At 40.2% G+C, this 12,596-nt stretch overlaps 1 protein-coding gene across 1 annotated transcript in view; it reads left to right on the top strand.

Annotated features, from left to right (window-relative positions):
* Nucleotides 1-12,596, top strand: part of VPS13B (vacuolar protein sorting 13 homolog B) — an 886,671-nt gene that overhangs the window by 499,734 nt on the left and 374,341 nt on the right. Inside the window, exon 24 of the mRNA XM_075825953.1 lies at nt 7,816-8,036. Within this exon, the coding sequence (XP_075682068.1) occupies nt 7,816-8,036 (221 nt within the window). The remainder of the gene's footprint in view (nt 1-7,815; nt 8,037-12,596) is intronic.

Here is a 12,596-nt window from a genome sequence, read left to right as displayed (position 1 = left end):
CCGATTGTATCGTTTATCGGGGCAATTATCAGGGCAATTATCGGAAACTAGTGTTCTGTGAACGCTCGTTTGCCCAATAATTGTCCTGTGTAAAATGGTCTTTAGTGTCATTATGGGGTCTGAAAGCTGATTACTACAAAGAAGCGGCTTATTCTGCCTCTTCTGGGAGAAATCTGTTCATATCCAAAGGGACACGTCAAGCTATGTTTTGAAGATGCAATCATATTCCATATAAATTTATGAGATTATAAAATTAAAAGTACAGTATGGGACGATATCTTTTATGGACGTCTTATTCTGGCAGAGTTTTTTTTTTAAATAGATTATTTCCAAGTCTATTATTTATTTATTTTTGTATGCAAAGGTTATTTAAAAATGATAGTCGTCTTCATTCATTGCTCATCCCTGATTGGTTTGCTTTATCTTTTTGAAGGAAATCCATATGTATCATAAGAACTGTGAACGTTTTAAAGGTGCTGAATGATGTTTTGAGATCAAGAACAGATGAGATTTGCCTTTAGGACTCTAAAAATACTAAATCTATTCTCAAGCTGCTCAGATTTTCTCTAATTACCGAGCGCTTTTGAAATGTAATTCTTACAAATAGAAAATAATCAAAGTTTTCATTTCATTAGCGGAAAAAAAAATGCAACCCGGCGTAGATGACTGGAAGAAGAACGCGAACACTAAATATTATTTCTGGATGTACTTTCTCAGGTCACTGAAGAATATCTTTACCCACTGTTGCCTTTCTGTGTTAGTCAGAGGGAAATGAAAAATCATCTATCTTCATTAGGCAAAACCTTCGAGACCTCTGTGTTTTAAATCTATAACATGCAATTCTGTTCTATAATGACTTTGTTTTTCTTCTCTGGAGTAAACATTTGGTGAAATGTTATTACTGCTTATATATTTTTGCTTCTTCTTTCCTGCAGGGTTATATAAACTCATCCAATTAGTATATGTAGCCTTGGTGCCCCTGGAAAGGGTACTACATACAAGTCATAGGTGACGACTCATTGTGAAAGGGGTAAATGAGAATCTCTACCAGAGTTCAAGCCTAAGACCTCATGCACACGACCATATTCTTGTGGATAGATTGCGGACCCATTCTTTTCTATAGCCCCATGCACAACACCGTGATTTATACGGGGGCTGCAAATCCGGACCCCAAAAACTCAGGACAAGTCATTTTACGGTACGGATAGGCAGATTCACCAATACGGGTGAATTGTTGTGGATCCATGAGTACATATGACACACTGATGCACAACAAGGGTTTTTTCGCAGTCTAACGGACCAATACGGTTGTGTGCATGAGGCCTAACTCCACTTAAAATTTAAAGAGACAGGTGTGAGTGCAGTTAAATCTAATATTCCACTCCTGTATAGGGTGTGAGACAGTGACAGGTAAAGTCATTGAGGGAAGGTACATTTCCCCTAGAATCCTGTCATATGTATCCTAGGCTCCAGGGAATGAGTATTTTTTGCAATAGAAAGCTCTAGCTTTCCAATCTCGGCTTAAGGAAAAGCCGGAAAAAGGGCCTGGAGTTGGTTTGGGGAAGAGCAGGGCGGGTTCCCCAATCCCTAGTCCATCTCTGTTTGTAGGACAAGGCTGCTGCTCAATTAGCTGCACCTGCAGCCTGTGTATAAAAAGGTGCAGACACAGTGTGTCAGTCTCACCCCTGACTCAGACTGGAGACTACGAAGTCTGGAGTAGCCTGTATTCTATGTGAGTAAAGACCTGTTACTTTGTGTCCAGTGCCTGGTAGGAAGGCACTTGGTATAGTTAGATAATATCTTGTTTAGTTAGTGCTCAGACGAGCAGGATTTATTTTGTATTTTGCCTTGTTGTACAAGAGGCTGTTTCTTTGACAAGAATAAAACACAGGCAAAGCCCTGTTATGAACTTTAATGCACGGTGTCCCTGTCTCTGGCTACTAAGAAACCGCTGTACCAACCTCTCCTGATGCTAAACCCCCACAAGGGGTATTTTGATAACTGACATCTTGTGGTCTTCGTTCTCATAAGAGATGTTAGTCACCGATGTTGTCCCCAACCTATCAGGCGTTTGTAGCATATACTAAAGATGTGCCATAGGTGTCTTATGTCAGAAAAAATCCTTTGTTACATTAACTGGTATCCAGGAAGCTTAAAATGGTTGTCCAAGGTTAGAAAAGTATGGCTGCTTTATTTCAGAAACGGCTCCACACCTGTCCATGGGTTGCGCCAGGTATTGCAGCTCCGCTTCATTGATGGCAGATGTTAGATGCCAGGAGAGCTTGAAGATTACCCATTCTCAGGGATATTAACCACTGGTCTTCACATATAGGCACATTGATAGATTTACACTGTAAGCATCCCATGTATAGGTAGGGCTGGACACTCACTCGTATGTTAAAACTACATTGCAACGCTGAATCATTTTAAAATGTTCCTGTATTACTAATAGAGCAATATAGCCAGCTGAAGGAATGTTTTTGGAAATTAATCTCATTGGATTGCCTAAAAATACGTGTTTTTTTTGTTTTTGTTTTTCACTTTTTTATTTTTCAGGAATTGGTATGCTGGTTTTTTTTTAGTTGCTGGATGCTACTTTGTGTAGTGATAGGTTTATTTCAGGTATCCACATATAAAGTACATATAGAAGGGGATGGTAGGGTTGACACCTATCATCATTTTTCTACTTTTTGAACGCCATTTTTTTAATTATATATGTAAAATATTAGATTCATTTTGTGTGCAATAAACAAATACTTGCAAATGTGCTACAAATAACAAATTGACATGAATGCGATGTATACATTTTAGGCTTTAGGAGCTTTGTGAAATGAGCCAAAATTGAAGGTGCTTCATCTCTTTAATGTACTGTAGACTATAGAGGCCATTTAGACCACTCCAGGAGCCAATTTGATTTTTTTAAGTAACCAGGCAATTCGACCTTCCATAGACCTTGATATTAAACAGGCCAAAAACATAGACGACTCAGAAGCAAATTTCTAGGATAATTGGCTACCTGGCTCCTAGGATTGACCTGGCCTGTAATAGTCGGAGGCCTAAATAATATCTCACATTCCTAGTGAATGGTTAGACTTGCTATCAGATCATCTCACAAAACCGTTTCAGTGATGGATCTTGGCTGACCGTATATAAATCGTGTTACAGAATTATTATGTAAGATTCCATTACATAAACCAATTTCCCGGACAAGAAAGAATTTGAAAATGTGAAGGATTGAAGATTTTTTTCACATGAATTTGTAAAATAAGGGCTAGGTAACATTGAGATTTCTCAGTGTGTTGATATGGGACCTTTCACCTTTTTAGGAATCACAATTCAATGCCCTAATAGCCACCAGACATGCCTGGCTCATTTATAATATTACAGAATATGTGACATGGATAGTGTCTGGAAACCAGAGGATTAAAAACATACACTCAGAAAACATTTGATATGTAAATGACTTGTGTGCGAGTTGTCAGGACCCATTCATGTTACGTTAATATACTTCAATGCAGATACATTTGTGATTCTGTATGTGTGTGTGTGTGTGTGAATCTGTTTTCACATAGCAAAAATTCTGTGTATTATGGCCATCTTATTAGGGACGCTTCATCTCGACTTCCCGTGGTTCATCTAAAATAAGTTTAGATCACCATAGGTTTCATAATACAACTGCTACAATGCTCCCATATTACAGTCGTATGAAAGCGGCCTAAGAGCCAATGTTTCATATTGTCATTCAATAATAACAATCCAAAATTTTGCACCCCAGACTTCCTCTGTTGTTAGAATCATCGTGACCGCTAACTCATATAAACCATGGAAGGCATTTGTTTTTTTTATAAATTAATGTTTTATTGTATTTTACACAAGTTTTGAATTAGGTTTTGTTAAAAAAAAGTTAACTTTTTGAGATACAGCTTCTATGTATCTTGGATACATAGAAGCTGTATCTTGCGGTCACAGCCGTATCCATCTGAACAGCGGGACTGACGGCATCGGTGAGGGCTGGTCCTGCTTGTATCTGACGCACGGGATCCAGCTATTATATATCATGTTTAAAGAGGCTCTGTCACCAGATTTTGCAACCCCTATCTCCTATTGCAGCAGATCGGCGTTTCAATGTAGATAAGAGTAACGTGTTTTTTTTTTTAAAAAACGAGCATTTTTGGCCAAGTTATGACCATTTTTATATTTATGCAAATGAGGCTTTCTAAAGTACAACTGGGCGTGTTTAAAGTAAAAGTACAACTGGGCGTGTATTGTGTTCGTTACATCTGGGCGTTTTTACTTCTTTTACTAGCTGGGCGTTGTGTATAGAAGTATCATCCACTTCTCTTCACAACGCCCAGCTTCTGGCAGTGCAGACACAGCGTGTTCTCGAGAGATCACGCTGTGACGTCACTCACTTCCTGCCCCAGGTCCTGCATCGCGTCGGCCACTTTGGCACCAGAGGCTACAGTTGATTCTGCAGCAGCATCGGCGTTTGCAGGTAAGTCGATGTAGCTACTTACCTGCAAACGCTGATGCTGCTGCAGAATCAACTGTAGCCTCTGGTGCCGATGTGGCCGACACGATGCAGGACCTGGGGCAGGAAGTGAGTGACGTCACAGCGTGATCTCTCGAGAACACGCTGTGTGTCTGCACTGCCAGAAGCTGGGCGTTCTGAAGAGAAGTGGATGATGCTGATTCGTCAGCATCATACACTTCTATTCACAACGCCCAGCTAGTAAAAGAAGTAAAAACGCCCAGATGTAACGCACATAATACACGCCCACTTGTACTTTAACTTTAAACACGCCCAGTTGTACTTTAGAAAGCCTCATTTGCATAAATATAAAAATGGTCATAACTTGGCCAAAAATGCTCGTTTTTAAAAAAAACAAAAAACGTTACTCTTATCTCCATTGCAGCGCCGATCTACTGCAATAGGAGATAGGGGTTGCAAAATCTGGTGACAGAGCCTCTTTAACTTTATGCCTTCAAAGGTTTACATAGCCTTTAAGCTTGTTTATCACACACAGACCCCCATATTCTATGTACCACTTGATGGCAGAAATTACAATTCAGCAATTTAATAATATATTCCTGTTGGCTCTATCACACCCTCTACACCAGTTGGAGGTCTTTGGTCATGGCAGTGAGCAGCCGCAGGGAAATCAAATTCCAAGCAGTTACTTTCTAAGCACCGTCAACTAAATTCATGTGTGCCTGCATTGTGTTAATTGGAAAAAAGGACAGGGGCTATCACGATATTCATCATAAATGATTCTCCACTGCCTATGAAAAGTAGTTGCATGGAAGTTCTATTTCCCTTAGGCCTCATGCACACGACCGTAGCCGTGTGCACGGCCGTGATTTTCGGGTCGGCCGGCTGCGGACTGTCAGCCGCAGGCCGCCCGCAAATCGCGGGACATGCACATGGCCGCCGCCATTGTTTTCAATGAGCCCGGACCGCAGAACCGGGCCGTAATAAGACAGGTCCGTTCTTTCTGCGGTCCGGGCTCCCGGGCCGTGCAAGGACCGCAAAAACTACGGTCGTGTGCATGGCCCCATAGAAAAGAATGGGGCCGCAATTCTCCCGTGGATTTTCGGGGGAATTGCGGCCACAAAAACACGGTCGTGTGCATGGGGCCTCTACCCTCACTTGTTAACCATTGCACCTCCCATAGTAAGCATGTTGCCTCCTCCCAGGCTACTCTAATATGCTCAAGGCTTTTTATATAGAGCTTAAAGGCTATGTACACCTTTGAACTTAAATTAATAAATGTGTGTGTGTATATATATATATATATATATATATATATATATATATATATATATATATAGGTAATCCCGATCCAGGGGATATACAGGGTGGGCCATTTATATGGATACACCTAAATAAAATGGGAATGGTTGGTGATATTAACTTCCTGTTTGTGGCACATTAGTATATGGGGGGGGGGGGAAACTTTTCAAGCTGGGTGTTGACCATGGCGGCCTATTTGAAGTCGGACATTTTGTATCAAACGTTAGTTTTTTCAATGGGAAGAGGGTCATGTGACACATCAAACTTATCGATAATTTCACAAGAAAAACAATGGTGTGCTTGGTTTTAATGTTACTTTATTCTTTCATGAGTTATTTACAAGCTTCTCTTTGTTTACAGCCATTGACATGTCGCAGAGGTTAACACGTGAAGAGCGGATAGAAATTGTGTTGATGTCTGGTGAACGCTTTACCCGGGTCATTGCAGCAGATTTCAATGCAGACACCCTACAAGACCACCCATCTCCCATGCTACAGTTTGCAAACTGCTTGCCAAGTTTCGTGAAACTGGTTCAGTGTTGGATTTGCCCAAATGTGGACGCATGAAATCTGTCACTAATGAAGAAACATCAGTGGCTGTCCTAGCTTCATTCAGCAAGAGCTCACAGTGTAGCACTCGCCGCATGTCACTGGAGAGTGGCATCAGTCGAACATCCCTTCGGCGGATATTAGCTACTCACAAATGGCACCCTTACAAACTCCAGCTGCTGCAGCATCTCAACGAGGATGACCCAGATCGGCGCACTGAATTTGCGGAATCGGCAAAACAAAAATTGGAACAGGACCCTCAGTTTACACAGAACATTTTGTTCAGTGATGAGGCAAACTTTTATGTGAATGGTGAAGTTGACAAACAAAACCACCGCTATTGGTCTGACACTAACCCACATTGGATAGATCCCTCCAAGACTGTTGAAACACAAAAATTGATGGTATGGTGTGGTATATGGGGTACAAAGATAGTGGGGCCATTCTTCATCAATGGAAACCTCAAGGCCACGGAATATCTGAAATTGCTACATGATGATGTGTTTCCCTCTTTATGCACTGAAGCTGGCACGTTCCCTGAGTTTTTCCAGCAAGATGGTGCACCACCACATTATGGGTGTCAGGTCCGAGCATTCCTAGATGAACAGTTTACTGGAAAGTGGATTGGTCATCGTGGGCCAGTTGAATGGCCCCCTAGGTCTCCCGATCTGACCCCCTTAGACTTTTATCTTTGGGGTCACCTGAAGGCAATTGTCTATGCTGTGAAGATATGAGATGTGCAGCAACTGAAACTACGGATACTGGAAGCCTGTGCTAGCATTTCTTCTGCGGTGTTGCTATCAGTGTGTGAAGAGTGGGAGAAGAGGGTTGCATTGACAATCCAACACAATGGGCAGCACTTTGAACATATTTTATAAGTGGTCAGAAATGTTTAAATAACTCATGAAAGAATAAAGTAACGTTAAAACCAAGCACGCCATTGTTTTTCTTGTGAAATTCGCGATAAGTTTGATGTGTCACATGACCCTCTTCCCTTTGAAAAAACTAAAGTTGGATACAAAATGGCCGACTTCAAAATGGCCGCCATGGTCAACACCCAGCTTGAAAAGTTTCCCCCTCCCATATACTAATGTGCCACAAACAGGAAGTTAATATCACCAACCATTCCCATTTTATTTAGGTGTATCCATATAAATGGCCCACCCTGTAGATCAATATTGAAGAAAATCCCACAGCCGTGTTGGTGAAGAAAAATGGTGGTTTATTAAGCCAACACAAGCTGCTAGCTGGTTTTGCATTTCTCGGACATACAGGATTCAGCTAATAACGATCAGATCTACATTTTTATCTTTGGATATCTATAAGATGGGGGTGCTGTAGCTGCAATTTTTTTATTTTAACAATAAAATATTTTGAAATATTTGTGTAACTCAGAAAGTCATGTAGAAGGTTTATAATTATAAATATTGCACTACCAAATGCTGACTGCTTCTTGCTTTTTTTTCCCATTAGGAGTTGCGTTTCCTTGGACCATCAACCTCCATAACTTTAGTGTCTATACTCTTGTGGAACATCAAGTCATACTGAACTTAGTAGAACCGATGGGCTGTACTTCTACCCTGGCTGTTACTTCTCACACAATACCCTCAGCTGGTCCTGAAGCTGGTCACTCGTTTGTTGTCTGTCTGCACGTTGACTTGGAAGCTCTGGAAATAAAATGCTCTAATCCACAGGTCAGTTAATCCCAACATTTTGCCTTCACTTTAAGTAATTACTATATTTAAAGCATAAAACGTCTTTTTTTTATATATATATAAATAAGAATGCCCCTTTCCCTTTTCGCCCCATAAAAGTCTCACAAATTATTTTGTAATATACTTAATTTTACAATCTTACTCCAGCCCCTGCCGTTTGCCTCCGCCAGTCCAGGTGCTATGACTTGTCGTCCTAAATGATGTTTTGATCATAGGGACATTGTCACGTGATGGGACATCATTACCAAGGAACCATCATTGCATTAGGACCAATACACTGGAACTGCAGAGAACCGAGACAAAATGTTTGGTGGCGCTTTTGGGGGATTTCCCTATTTTCTGAAAAACCCTTTAACCCTTTATACTGTAAGATATATAGATAACACAAATATGTAACCAAGGACCTTTTAAAAAAAAAAAAAAGGACCAGCTCCTCAGAAGTTACTATTCTTCGGTGCACAGATATCTGTAGAACAATAACTTAAAATTAAAGTAGACGATCCAGCACTTGAAGGTCCTATAGAAAAAAACACTTTATTAAAGGAACACTCCAGGAAAAAGTGATACTTTATTTTGCCCAGTGCAGGGCCTGAAGAAAGGAAACTGTAAATGGATGAAAACTTTAGAGGACTGTGCTAATTATTATGGACTGACTTACCATATAAATAGAATCCTGCAGCTGCCATGCTCATCTTAAAGGGTTATTAAATATTTTTTACAAATGTCCTAAAATGAAAAAACCAATCAGTACTCACCTATTTTTTTTTCCTGCAATCCAGCACTGACCCTTCGGCGGCCCTCATAGTGATTGTTTACATACAAACAGCATGTGACCGCTGCAGCCTATCAGACGCCTCCGTGATGACGGGTCGTATTCCTTACATCATGGCGCCCATCGCTGAGCGTTCATGCCAGGATTGCAACACATCACTGCTCAGTCCTCTGATTGGCTGCAGCGGTCACATTCTGCCTGCTTGTAAAACAATCACGGGATTCCCACTGAAGCATCAGTGATGGATCGCTGGGTGAAAGAATAGGTGAGTACTAATGTTTTTTTAAAATTTTAGGACATTTGCAGCCATTTGTAAAAAAAATTAAATTGAACAACCCGGATTACCCCTTTGAAACTCAGGGAGGTTCCTATTTTTTTTTCTTATGCGTGGTTTGAACATGTACAAATCCCCTCTCCACTGGCATTGCAATATTAGTAAAGAAGATATGGAATATTGCCCCATGGGTCCTGATGCTCATTGCTCATACATGTGTATCAAAAGGGAAGGTACAGTAGCAAGTAGCAGCGGTCCCTCCTGACCAAGTGTAGAGGTTGTGGTCACTGATATTAATAATAACTGTGTATACGTTCATAGGGGTACAGAAAATGCTGAACCGTGCATAAATTATGAATTGATTACAGCGTTCTTATAGTCCTTGTTAGTATGGACAAACAGGAGTAGCAGTCAGATCAATCAGTTATCTCTATGACTGTCCAATTTAGAGATGACTAAGAGGCAGCACAAGGCTGGGTTCACACTTGGCGTTTTTGGCCACGGATCAGAGTAAAAACAACAGTGCGGTTTTGCCACGATTCATGCAAAAGAAAAAACAACAACCCGTATTTTGACCGCAACCTGTCAACCCAGCTTAACCATTCAGACCTCCGGGCTGTTATCTGTGTGTGAGTGAACAATCACTATAAATCCGCATGATCTGTAAGGAATAATCCTGTGTTGTTCAGCTGTGTTACATTATACTTTGTTTATAGTTGTTTACTTCTCGATTGTTCTGTTATCATTAAACAAACACTTTGTGTCAATTCCTAGTAGGAAAACAAATACTTTGTCCCATCACCGATGAAATGTCTTTAGACTATTTATAACTATCGTTGTTACTGTTTTAGTTATTTTATCCTCAAAATATATAGTAGAATAGTTTCCATAACTTTGCATACCTATTAACCACCATGTTAAAGCTATGGGAGTAATGGCAGGGTTTGTTCAATTGAAATACTGTTTACTTTGATCTATTTGTGGGTTTGTGTAACTCGAGCTCCTTCTAGCAGAGGCATCTTTCGCCTGATGGGAAGAAATAAGTAGCAGATGTGCTGTTTTCGTAGATCTTGACGCATGGCAGTGCTGACTTGTGGACGCACGTGCTAAAGAACAATAAAAATTCCTCCAGTCGCGTTCACACTCTTGTGCTTTTTCACGCTACATGAAGTTCTGATTGGCAGGCGGCAAGCAGTTACGAGTGTCTGGAATACATCACAACAAAGTGGAATGGAAAGGTGCTTGGGGACACAGAATGTGACCTGAGTTTGCTTTTTGTTTGTGTTCTTTTTAAATGGCAGCGTGTGTGGGTTCAGTTTTGAAGCTTGCCCTCTGTTACCGTGATGGCCTTCATGCTCGCCCTTTTGTGTCATGATCCTCTTGTGAATTGGAAAGTAAGCGTGATTGGAAATTTCTGCGTAAAAATCTAGTTCGATATTAGAATTACTACTTCTTTTGAACTATTTAGATTTTATTTAACTTTCGTTACTTTATTTAATACTAAAGATATTTTTTTATGAAGCATCCATACACGTGAGAGATCTGTTGGCCGACAACTTTTTTCCTTACTCTATCATAAATATGCTGGCTTGACGCCTGGAATCCCCCATACGCATTAGATGGTCCGTTAATCCCACTGTTAAGACGATTATCTAATACATACGGTCAGCTCAAAATGTCAAAAATCAGCAATCGATATAAGTCATTATCTATAGCCATCTGTTTTATTTTATATATTTTTTTGGAGAACAATGGACGGTATTACAGCTTCCACATTTTTCATCCAACTTTACCCAAGGCAGCAATATGGAAGCAGGGAATGTCTTCCTGCATAGCTCTGCAGATTTGCTCCGTAGTATGGAAAAGCTTAGAGACCATCCACGTGGGAGCATTAATGGTTGCCATATTGGGAGCCACACAGCTTTTTTTTATTCTTAATCTGTGGTGTCTGTTGGAATAAAATATGACACATATATTTAAAGAAATTTGTAGATATTGTAACTTTAATTATTGATGGCATGTGTTTCATTATACAGTTGAAGTCGTAAGTTTACATAAACTTTAGCCACATTCATGAATTTTTCACAATTCTCGACATTTAATCCTAGTACACATTACCTCTCTTAGGTCAGTTATGATCACTACTATATTTCAAAAATGGGAAATGTCAGAGTAATACTTGAGGCAATGATTTTTTTCAGCTTTTATTTAGTTCATCACATACCCGTGGTTCAGAATTTTTCATACACCAAGTTGACTGTGCCTTTGAATTGCTTGGAAATTACAGAAAGGGTTATCATGGCTTCAGAAGCTTCTTATAGGCTAATTGACATAATTTGCGTTAATTGGAGGTGTACCTGTGGCAGTATTGTAGGACGTACCTTCAAGACCTACTTTCTCTTTGCTTGACATCGTGGTAAAATCAAAAGAAATCAGACAAGACATCAGAAATAGAATTGTGGACTTCTGGTACATCATTGGGATCAAATTCCCGAATGTCTCATGTTCATCAGTTCAAACGATAATATGCAGGTTTAAAAACCATGGGACCACACAGCCATCATACCATTCAGGAAACGACCCGTTCTGTCTCCTAGAGATGTACGTACTTTTGTGCGAAAAAGGCCCCAAAGCGTGTGACTCAAGTTACACAATGTAAAGACAATGCTCCCAAATAATAACTACGTGTATGTAAACTTCTGAGCTACTGGGAATGTGATGAAAGAAATAAAAGCTGTAATAAATCAATGTCTCTCGTATTATTCTGACATTTCACATTTTGGAAATCTAGTAGTGATCCTAACTAACCTAAAAAAGAGGGGGGGGGGGGGATTGTGTACCAGGATTAAATTTCAGAAATTGAGAAAAACTGACTTTTAATCAATGTGGTTAAGGTATATATATTTTTTTGTACCCTTTAAATTAAAGTGCAGTTAAATGAGAAAATAAGAATTTAAGATAACACCCACCGGAAAACCTATTAATATGGCAAGCTCTGTAAATAGTCCTAAACTCCATTTGAGTAAAGAATAGCAAATCGTTCTTCTCCAGAAGAAAGACAACTCTGAGGAAGAAAACTTTGAAGTGAATCAATATTTTGCTCTAGAAAAAGTTATCACCTGGGAATAAGTTTAACAGAGAAGCTGGTCTCTGGACAGGTCTGTTGCATTCTTTTGGACCTCATTAGCACAGGGCAGGATTCTGGTTCAGTGGGACTCATTGAAATATTGATTACCCTTTGGTAACAGGCAACGCTCCTTAGGAAAAAAATAAACAAAATAGCCCTTCTCTGGAAAGGAGTAAGGCCCCATGAACATGGCCATGCCGTAATCACGGCCCATGATTGCAGTCACGGCCGGCCACAGACAGCCACCCGCATTTGTGGGTTGTGCTCCAATATAAAGTATGGGAGCACGGTCCATGAAAAGCAAAAGAACTGACATGTCCTATCTTTTGCGGTAGACTTCAACGGGAAGGTATCCGTTGTCAATAG

The sequence above is a fragment of the Rhinoderma darwinii genome, chromosome 5 (assembly GCF_050947455.1).
Source record: "Rhinoderma darwinii isolate aRhiDar2 chromosome 5, aRhiDar2.hap1, whole genome shotgun sequence".
NCBI lineage: Eukaryota > Metazoa > Chordata > Amphibia > Anura > Rhinodermatidae > Rhinoderma > Rhinoderma darwinii.
Note: the sequence above shows the minus strand (reverse complement) of the source record. Positions and strands in the feature narration are given on the sequence as shown.